Source organism: Hippocampus guttulatus, chromosome 3, assembly GCF_054856545.1.
Source record: "Hippocampus guttulatus isolate MCC_2025c chromosome 3, RoL_Hgut_1.0, whole genome shotgun sequence".
NCBI classification, from domain to species: Eukaryota; Metazoa; Chordata; class Actinopteri; order Syngnathiformes; family Syngnathidae; genus Hippocampus; species Hippocampus guttulatus.
In genome coordinates this window covers 8,533,931-8,545,000 of record NC_141263.1, presented here as the reverse complement: position 1 = coordinate 8,545,000, position 11,070 = coordinate 8,533,931, and the positions used below count along the sequence as shown (strand labels likewise).

At 42.4% G+C, this 11,070-nt stretch overlaps 2 protein-coding genes across 7 annotated transcripts in view; both read right to left on the bottom strand.

Moving 5' to 3' along the window:
• The window catches only part of gramd2aa (GRAM domain containing 2Aa), a 28,661-nt gene extending 24,633 nt beyond the window's left edge, over nucleotides 1–4,028 (bottom strand). The window contains exon 1 of one of the 4 annotated variants that reach the window (XM_086106615.1): nucleotides 3,817–4,028. In XM_086106615.1, coding sequence (XP_085962741.1) covers nucleotides 3,817–3,932 — 116 coding nt within the window. In that variant the 5' untranslated portion in view covers nucleotides 3,933–4,028. Of the gene's footprint in view, nucleotides 1–1,908; nucleotides 2,197–3,816 lie in introns of those variants that run through there. The other 3 variants (XM_086106617.1, XM_086106618.1, XM_086106616.1) reach the window with 3 other exon arrangements.
• Nucleotides 4,029–4,795: 767 nt separating this feature from the next.
• The window catches only part of znf609b (zinc finger protein 609b), a 90,121-nt gene continuing 83,846 nt past the window's right edge, over nucleotides 4,796–11,070 (bottom strand). For all 3 annotated transcript variants that reach the window (XM_086106571.1, XM_086106569.1, XM_086106570.1), the window contains exons 7-8: nucleotides 10,470–10,826; nucleotides 4,796–7,054 (exon numbers count right to left, since the gene is read on the bottom strand). In XM_086106571.1, coding sequence (XP_085962697.1) covers nucleotides 7,011–7,054; nucleotides 10,470–10,826 — 401 coding nt within the window. In that variant the 3' untranslated portion in view covers nucleotides 4,796–7,010. The remainder of the gene's footprint in view (nucleotides 7,055–10,469; nucleotides 10,827–11,070) is intronic.

Here is an 11,070-nt window from a genome sequence, read left to right as displayed (position 1 = left end):
GTCTGTCTTGTCATAATATGTAATATTGTAATTCAGTCTTCGATAACAACCGGCCTTAGGGGGCGATGTAGGGTTTATGTGTGTTAATTAAGGCAAAGCTGAGGGCGCCCCGGTGGTCGACTGGTTAGCATGGCGGCCTCACAGTGCAGGGTTTGATTCCGGCTTTGGCCTTCATGTGTGGAGTTTGCATGTTCTAACTGTGCTTGCAGGATTTTGTCCAGGTTCTCGACTTCCTAGGTTAATCTAAAACTCAATATTGGCCATTGGTCTGAATATGAGGGTGGATGTTTGTCACATCTCACTCCACGTCAACTGGATTAGGCCTCAACTCAAGAGGGACAAACACTTCAGAGAATGGATGAATGGAGAAGTCACTAAATCCATGACTATAAAAGGTCACTTTACTTCTTGGTTAAAGTACACATGAAGTAAGAGAAAAATGTCACATCATATTTTTTCATGCAACACCAGCCCATTCCGAATCCTTTTTTAAAATTTCTTTTTAATCTGGGCATTTATGTCATGACAGCCATGGCCTGTTGGGTTCCAAATGCCATTCTGCGCAGTTAAACATGTTTGACGCTAACGTTCAGTGAAAGGTTTCCACCTCTCCTCATTGTCAGTGTAGACAAACTGCTTTGTGCTGTCACAGGGCATCCTTCAATCCAGTTAACTGTAATCTCGTTAATGCTGCTGGCCAATGCACTACTTGACAAGAAAATCTCTCTGAGTTCTCTCATAGAGGCATAGAAACACTATTAAATGGTCCCTCCATCAACATGTTTGTGTATGTTCACTCTGGACAGAAATAGTTGCCCGTCTGGCCAAATAAACACTAGGAACATTCAGTAAACATTAACAGTCTGCATTTAAAATGTGTGGGATTTTGTTTTTGAACAGAGCAAAATCAGTGAAAGCAATATGAGTTGTTTGTGTTGGGCGTGTGGACCTCTAGAGATTTGTATTCATCCCAGAAGTGCAAGGCAAAAAAGTTTGCAGTTATTTCAAAAAGTTAATTTCTCTGCCTGTTCTTTCAGTAAGAAAAATGATTGCACAGTCAGATTTTAATCTTTTTTTTTTGTATTACTAATAGCAGTGATCACTTGTGCAGTTACGACTGTTTACAAAGCACTCTATTCTTCATTTCACGGATGAGTGTTCAGCCTTTGGACTCAGTGATATGTGCACGGCTTGAGACCTCCTGAAATAACCTCCCCATTGTGCAAGCACCTCAAAACAAACTTTGAAGACAAGTGTATTTGTAAGTCCCACACAAAGCTTCAAATGTCTCCCACAACAAGGACTGTTTAGTACTTTAAACCAAAAAACCTTCCCCGATATCAAAAAACGACGTAATTGAGTTCAAATGGAATGTTATAGGTTGTCGAGTATAGTTAAAAGCAAACAAACAAAAATAGGTCCGTTGCTGTATTTACAAGGGCATTACTACGGAGCTGAATCATAAGTATAAAATAAACGACGTTCACTGACATGGCCTTTTGTTGTTCTGTTTGTTTGACAAATATTGAGAGATGGTCACTGAACGAAACAGTATACGACATTTAAATCCTGCAAAGTACAAATAGAAGGCACTTGTCCTTTCCATTAGCGGTATATTTTCCATTGGAAGACAAAGAGTGCCAGTGATCTCAACACGGCCATTTGGTATTCAAAATAAAAGTATTTCCTCAGATCTTACAAAAAATAAAAGTTCATATTTCCTCGTGGTTTACAATAAAGCGTGTATGAAGGAAAATTAGCTGGGCTCACCACACTGAGAGGAGCAAACTATGCAACCGAAACAGTTTTCACGTCCATAAACCAAGTGTGGACATAATTTTATTTTGATAGAGAGCCGGAAATGATTTTCTCTCTGTCGCAATTTTACCAATTCTCGATGTCGCCTACCTGTCGCTCCCAAACTGGCTGCAACGTCGTTTTAAGATTGTGTCGTAACTTTGTCGACTCCAAAATGATATTTAGGCGCGCGCTGGATTCCTCCATGGAGGCATTGTCTTGTCTTTGTCTGCGAATGACCGCGACAATCTTCACGACTGTCACTCAATCCGCCAAGCTAACGCTAGCAGGACGAGCGCTCAATGCACTTTCAAGCTCCTCTCAAGTGCGTCGGGTTGTGGCGAGAAGGTGGGCTGAGCTTACCAAGAGCCCAGTGTGGCCTCACCAGGCTCTGTGAGCTCTGCGAGAGGATTATAAGCGCCGATTTCTATTTCCACGCCACGGACGCCCAGGATAACTCGCTTAATTCACTGCTGCAATATCTCACACGTCACTCTATAAACACTCGCTGGTTAACAATTTCACGTGCATGTTCCGTCATAACACCCAGAAACACAAATTCGAGAGTTATTCCTGTCTTTAACAATCTGCCTCATCCAATACATGTACTGTATTGTACTGTATTACCACAAAGTACACACATACCGATAATCGGGAAAAATGTCCCCCCCACCCCCACCCCACTCCTGATGAAAATCAGCAATGACCCGATAATCGGATGTCTAAACGATTTCCCAGACTGATCATTTGACCTGTATATCGTTGCTGTTTTGTGAAACACACACGCACACTTATATTTAGTATATATTTAAAAATATATATACTAAATATAAGTGTATATATACAGTATATTAAGTGTATATATTTTTAAAAATGACAAAAATAAACATACATGCTTTTCACAGGAGATCAACGATATAAAGGTAGATTCGTTTTTATACACACACACAAACACACCCATGTATGTTTACAGTATATTTATATCTACACAAGTATATATTTTTCCCAGGGCAGTTACGATATACAGGTAGATTCATTCTTGATACACGTACACATTATAAATGTTTCTATGTCTGTCAATTTAGTGTTCCATTAAAAAAAAAATATCTACCTGTATATCGTTGCCGTCTTGTGAAAAACACTTGTCCAAAATGTTTACATTAAGGGGATTTCCAAAACGCGGACACACATGCATTAAATGACAACAATGGAAATGTGCGTTTTTCATTACACTGCTTAATAAAGTTTTACTAGATTTTTTTTAATAAAGTAAAATGACACTTTACCACATTAGTTTTTGGGGTGTGCAGGGGGGGGGGGTGCGCTGAACGTGCCCTTGTTTTTTTATTCTCTCGAACCCATTAGGATTATATATATACACATATATATATATATATATATAATAGAGTAATACATTTAGTGATATTTAGGACAATGGGTGGATTTTCCTTCGGATCCGCTGTAGCTATAAATTAAAACACAGTAAAATCAGTGTTGAGCAAGCTGTTGGAGGTCAAACTTTAAAACAATAAATGAAAGCATCTTAATAAGCTGATGTGCAAGAATTTTTTTAAAATCAGCTGCCAAAATAAATTTAGGGGCACATTAAGCCATCTGTGAATAAAATTCGCTGTTGACCGGTGTTATTGAACATGCTTGAAACAGGTTTTTGCTGACTAAGTAAATTCACCTTCATCAGCTCACATTTTTATGTTGAGTGATTGCATATTTTATACAAATATTGTTACCCTGCAATATTGTTACATAGAACATTGCATAATCAATTACAGTATCTTGATATTATCATCATAAAATATCAGGATATAATTTTTCAAAGTTCGAGATTCCCGCTCTAACTGTAAACATGAGGCACAGCATCAGCTGTTGCTCAATGCTAGTTAGTTCTCCATGATTGGTCCAGGTGGAAGAGGAGCCCTCAGGTCGGAAAAACCGACTTGCTGCCACTTCAGCGGATGTAGCACGTGATCCAATACGTTGCACTTCACCTGTGTGGCTTACCTGGCGGCGATCCTCTGACTGCAGTTCCCATGAAGGTGGCGGCAGTACGTGTCCCGGCCGGCCGCCTCGTCTGCAGGCAAGACCTTAGGGCTGGCTGCGTAGATAGTGCATCCCATGAACACCTCCTGGGAGACGGCCTCCGCATCCGGCAAGGTATCCTTCCTCGGAGCGAGCGGCCCGTCCCGTTCTGATGGCGGCCAGCTGCTTTATGGGGAAAAGCCATTGGCTCAGTACGTTGGTTTCTTAAGCCCTCCTCTCCTTCCCTCCCGGGCGAGCCCTCCCTCTCCTGAGCCCAGAGCACAGAGGATAATCACATTCCGCATTTACACTCAACAAAATCATGGGCAGCCTAATGGCTCTCTGTCACTGATGTTGCATTATGCGAATGCACACAGCTGACAGCCAGCACTGGTGGCACATACAAATCACGTACTGTGTCCAAACACACAGTGCCAAATGGTACTACTTTGACAAATGGTTAATTGATCAAAATGTTCACTAACCCTGAAAGGCAACACATCCTCCAGTGTTTGCTAGCCTTTATAGAGGCAAGGCACGCATTTGACATTTGAAAAATGGAAACATGATGTCACCGCTAAACAAAATGTGGAGATGCTTAAATAATGGTAAACTTGTTTCAGGGTGTGAAATCCCGACATGTAGTTTAACACAAAACAACTTTGTTACATGAATGACGAATTCAAAATATTGTCCTTGTTCTGCAAATTGAAAAGATCATGGATGAAAATGCATGAATAGAGAAATCCTGACAAAAAGAGACAGTTCATCTTTAGGATGCTTTGCGAGCTGACGTCTCAGGAAATGTGATGGCGAATCACGTGACATCCGACATAACATCATTATGATGGGCCCAGAGAATCGTACCACTTGTGGGGTGTTCAACTTTGGAGGATCCGGTGCGTTGCAGATGCTCTGATAGTGAGGAAAGCTTATGAGAGGGAGCAGTTACCAGGACAGATTGTCTCATAAAAAGATTTATTTTTTTTCCAGCCCAAATTTACAAAGGCAAGTTACAGAGTATTGTATAAAAAAAAAGAAACATGGTAATGTACACTTTTCACAAACTCCTGAAGGGAGAAAAGAGGAGAGGAGGTGGGGGAGGGCGAGAGTTCTGAATGTCTCACACAGAAGAAGACACTGTAAACATCCTTGCAAGCACCTCTGTGGGTACTTTGAGGGGGTGGTGGTGGGTGAGGGGGTGTCTTTGTACGACAAAAATCGGGGTCAGGAAAGGACAAACGAGTGAGCGTCTCCGTGTTTTCACATAAGAATGTTCAACTAGGCACCGACTGCTGGCCAATAAATATACTCTGCACCATTGAAACAAAACACAAGAGCCAAGCACGTTCCATTAATGTTGAAAGCAAACAAACTTTTCTGGCTTTTCATACACTTTGAGAATATAGTTTCGATTTTTCACTGGGCTTTGCCGACTACTGAGATAATAGTACTACTCTGTGAGCGAACAAATGCACTTGTCACAACCATTGTTGGATAAAACTATACTGTATGTATGCAGTCTGCTGGTACTAAAACCTCACTGACTTGAATGACAACATCGAAGCTGCCTAGATTACCTTTACAGATTAAATACTAATCAAACACCATCACATTCATCTGATTCAGTCATTCGTCATCTTTAAAATGCACGTACGTCAAGGAGATGCGATTTTGCTCAATGGCTGGGATGGACTGGGGGAAGGCCCAGAACGTGTAGGATTGCGAGCTGCTGTCAAATCCGACTCTGGGCTGGTCAACAATGCTAACAAACACAAAGGACTGCAAACATGTGATTGTATTTGGTGACAACGGAGTCCCAGACATGCTCTTCTCATCCAGCCAACTGCTCAGACAAATACACATTTGTACGCGGCGTACGGTGTCCGGTTATAGTTTTGGGCGTGACTTGATGACAAACATTGGATTTACATGGCAGCAGCACATGTGTTGTGGATATATTTATTGAATTCACCCACCACTGACTGTGTATGATGTATGTTTCGTATTCATCTTTTTTGCACTAATGAGTATGTGCCAGATGTTGATGTTACATCCCAGATAGCAGCTGACCAAGGTATCAAATTTGGACTGATCTGAAGCCAGCTGCTTGAAGAAACAATCCAAAAATAATGACAATGAGATGAATCAGGAGTGAAGTCGCATCGGCCACAGACGGACACATTGAGCTGCAAATGGGTCCGAATATCGAGATTGATTCAGACGTCCGCAGGGTTGCAGACATGGTCCACGCACGTTCTGGGACTCATCCATGTCATTTATCCATGGAAGGTCGATGTTACAGCAGAACAGAAACTTATCAAGGCAGAGTAAGCTTGGTGTATCCCGACAAGTGTCACCCTAGCTCATGTGGCTTCACTCTCTGTTTCATTATGAGGCGAAGCAGCGTTGACACCAGCATTCAGACATTCAAAGAAGACCACCGCTATTGAAGTTGAGTAGTTTGACAAACGCAAACACTGACCACGTTGATTATTCTCGGTTGAGGTGCATGAGGTCCCTTCGCAAAAACATGGTGACATCATCCCTGAAAGAAGTAACTTGAGGATTTTACAGGTGGGAAATCATTGTGACAGTGAGAATGAAAACTTCAGTCTCGGGCTCTCTTAAGTCTCTGAAGAAAGCAGCAGTTGCCATATTCCCCTGTCCCCAATCAAACAGAACCAAACATTTGTCAAGTTTCGGATATATCGTTGCGTCACGGCATACAAAATGTCGGTGACATAAAGTTGAACTCATCTCAATAAGATTTTCTCTGCAAGTCTTTAATTTAATTGGACTCCCCTTTGCCACGAGTCACAAACTCCCCCCAAATCCTCGACTAAATTATTCCGTACACGACAAAAAAAATAAAAATAAAAATAATGAAGCCAAAACAAAATCTGAGAAAGTCCAATAGTCCATTTTTGCATTGTATTTGTTGACAGTGCAAAGACTAGATAATCAGAGGGACGAGGTGTTTCCTCTGCATGAAGGGAGAGAGTGATGGCTTTGAACCTGGATTAGTTCAGTCCAAGCTTTGAGATTCTTTCTATGAGGAAGAAAGACGTGAATGAGCTGCCAACACTCGGGCAGATCAACTAAGCACACAGAAACACCATTGAACTGATGTCTAAAAGGGAACACCTGGGACATCCTTTTCTCATGTGAGCCAGTCACATGAACCTTTGCAGGCTTGAGGTGTGGCGGTCAGGTTTGCCTGTTGAAGACACACAGCAAAAACTCATTCATTTTCAATTCACATGTCGTATTCATGGCAATTATCCCGATTTGCTTTTCTCAACATCCGGCTCGGTTTTACAGCTGTAATTCGCAAGCGCCTCCACTAGATGTCAGTGCAGCCTGCCTCCATTTTCATGCTCATTCTGCAACTCCATTATCGTCAGTGTGATCCTCTTGTCCTTAGAAGACCTGCTTAAAATGGATGAGCTGAGGGGCTGGCTGCGCTGAATATTATATACAAAGACAGGCGGCAGAGCACAGCAAAGAGTACCTGCAACGACGCTATTTTTCTTTAGACAAACGCAGGGAGAAGAATACAAAGACAAGTCAAAACTAAAACTAAACTCACAGCGCAGGATTTCATCAACTAATAGCTTGATACTCTTGGCTGTGCAAAGGTCAGAGTGATCTTCCCCCTACATTTGTTGGAGCTGAAATGTGGGTGGTGCATTTTTGTCTTAATAAGCCACCTTCTCTTTCGCATTCCTTTCTTTATTTCCAGCTTGCCGTTCTCACCTTTAATTGGGTGGAGGAGCTTGCTACTTGCTTACCGCCAACAATAGTTGTTGAGGACAAACTTGCAGTGATTGAAGCGGGTTTTGTCATCGGTCATTTAGCCTATTCAGTTTTTGGCGTTTGAAACGCAGTTGGCTGTCTGGTGTAATTTAACAGTCTAAAGCGGTGACTTAACTGGTGGGTTGGGCCGTAAAAGTGGGTCGCTGAGCCATTTTGGGTGGGTCGCGAACAGCTAGTAAAAAATTAAGGGGGGGGGTTCTCAGTTTACGATGGTCCAGACACACCACATCAAAGTGGCCATGCGGCGCAAGAAGAGATGCTCAGTTAGCACCATCCATACTATGTTTGTTTTCATTTGTGCATATTGCTCATTCTAGGATTTACTCTTATTATGACTTTATTACTGCGTTAGGGAAGGTTAGGGCATTCCCACTTAAGTAGAAAATGGGGTTACATAGCTGCCACTGAAGGCGAACTCTGGTATAAAAGGAGGACCACCCGTACATTGAAATATTTAACATGCATCACGGGGTGAATTTGTGTGAAAACCACATTTGGACAGGAATGGGTCGTAAACTTCATTAATGGGAATGTAACGGCCACACGCTTTAGCTTACATGTCTGCTCCATAAACTAATACAGTGCAGCTCAGCCTTTGGCTAGTGGAAGTTCTGGAGCTAAAGGATTAACAAATTTCAGTTATTCATTTTATTTCATGCAGTTATTATTTTCATCTGCAATTTTTTTTAAATGAAGTGCTCTGAAGTGCACTTTGAACGTGTAAACACAATGTCGTTTTTTGTTGTTGTTTTTTTAAATGAATATAATCCAGGAAGTGAGACGGATATTTTCAATAAGTTTGTTAAGTTTGCTTGTGTTTCCCTGACATTTATTTGAATGGTTGATTGCGCTTGCGTCAACATGCATTGAGCAAAGACGTAATCCCTCCGTCCCTCCCCAGTCTCCAGGCATAACCACTCAAACCAAGAATAACCAAACTTTTATGTTAGTGTAATGGTTGCATTGGGTGTAAATCATGTAAGTCATGCCTAGAGTGAAACGCTCAGCTGCTACGTTTGAAGCAACAAAGCTAAACCAATGTAAATGGAGCCGGCTTGCGCTGTGTTAACTCCAAGTTATTAAAACCTCACTCGTCGGAGCTTTGAAAGTCGCTGATTTTGCACCCTGTGCTCCCAAGCCGATGACAGCGCGGTTTCGAGGCCCGAGTCGGTAGGGCTGGGATGGCAGAGTCGCCGCCACACAAACATGATCTCACACATCAAAATAACATAAAAACTACAGGCTTACACGGCATGCTGGACCTTGTTAAATAATATGATGTGTCGTGCAGTCATATTATCAACATAACACTACATTTGGCAGAAGAAGGACTGCTGGGTACCTGTGAAATTTTTCTAATGTAAAATATGTACCTTTGAGCAACAAAGATTGTTTTCCAACAATTACTTGAGACAGTAATTCATGCCTTTGTCACATCCCGGCTCGATTACTGCAATGCCCTTTATTTGGAGTCCGCCAGTCCTCCATTAAGCGCCTTCAGCTGGTCCAGAATGCCGCTGCTCGCCTCTTGACTGGTACTCGTAAGAGGGAGCACATAACTCCTACTCTGGCATCCCTTCACTGGCTCCCCATACATTTTAGAGTTATTTTCAAGATCCTTTTATTTGTTTTCAAATCTCTGAATAATCTCGCGCCAACCTTACCTCTCTGAGCTCATCCACCCCTACACACCTGCCCGGCGCCTCAGGTCTGTGGACCAGACATTATTAGAAGTACCAAGAACTAAAGTGAGGCTCAGAGGGGATCGAGCCTTTTCTGTTGCTGGTCCCTCTCTCTGGAATGACCTCCCACTGAACATTCGGGAAGCCACCTCGCTGCCCATCTTCAAAACCCTCCTCAAAACTTACTTGTATTCTTTGGCATTTGACTCAGCATGACTTAGATTTGTTCTTGGTTTTACTGTTTGGTGCTTTCTACCGCCTTTATTACCGATTTGTCTTAGTGTTTATTGTGCATGTTAAATTGCTCCATGTACAGCACTTTGTATGCAGCGATGGCTGTTTGAAAGTGCTCTATAAATACAGTTGACTTGACTTGACTTGACTGATTGACTGTTTACTCGCCTAAATAAAAGCTGAAATTATTAAATAAGACTGACGCGTTTGTTTGAACTTATAGCGATACTCAAGCGAGCTGTAATCTCTCCATCGCAAAATCACGATGGACCAGAGATCTTGCATTGATAGAGACTCGATACACTGGTCTTGGTGTTGATTTTGGCGCTCACAACATGTATTCTTGCCAGATGCCAGTCCCTTTAAGGTCCTGGCAGGTGGAGCAAATGCTCGCAGAACCAATATAAGAATCAACAAAGAATGCAATTAATACAAAAAGAGCGCTGTTTAAGATAGCTGCTGGCCTAATGCATAGTTGCGCCAGCTGCATTATCACTGATTGGTTATTATTAACGCTAATGTACACTGCTGCAGCTCAATAAATGAGTGAAGGAGTTGCGTGTGCCTCTGAACCGATGGGACACGTCAACCAAACTGAAACAGTTGCAACAATCCATTAAATAAGCCATTCCATCCCCAGTTTCTGTGTGTGCATGTGAGTGCCAATTCACACACAGCAGCAGTCAAAGCACCGTGCGGAGAGGGAACTAGGCAGCGCAAGTGAATGCTGTTGACGTTTGTAAACACACACACATGTACAGTAAGTGACCATTTATCGAGTTCGGAAAAAAAAAACGACCATGTCCATTTTATTGTAATATCATAATTATCATGACAGGCTTTGTTGTCATGTAAATAAACCTCAAAGGAAGAAGAAAGTGCAAGTGGGGGATGACTGACCTGTGGCGTAGGACAGATCATACTGCCCTGACAGCAGGGGGTATCCCAGGTGGTGATGAGAGGGCATGATCCGCTGTGAAGGCGAGGAGCGTGGCCGATCTAGATCTCGTTCCCGATCCCTTTCTCCACCAGCTCCTCTGTCCTGCTCCCGCTCTCTGTCGAGGGAAGGCTTGTCCCCTACTGTCGGAGATTTGCTTTTGTATTGGCTGGCGTGTTGATGTAAGATGTCTAGAGCTTTGGAGTCTGTCGCCATTTTGTTGACAGTAGGGCTCGTGCGGGATTTGTCATTGGCCTCTTCAGCTCCAGCTATTTTACTGCCGTACGGAGAAAAAGGATAACCTCCAGGAAGGTACGAACCTAGATGAATAGGAATATGGATGGGTTAATTTAGGATTTATACAGAATAACAGGGCAATTACGTTACTGTCAGGCCGACATACTTATGTAATGTGTGTGTGTGTGTGTGTGTGTGTGTGTGTGTTCGATTCCAGTGGTTCACCGAATCCATTCCAGTGGTTATTAATTGTACTTTTGCCGAAAAACGTAATAGTCCCATCTCCAAATGTCCAGTGTTCAATTTGATGTGACTAGTTCATGTGGT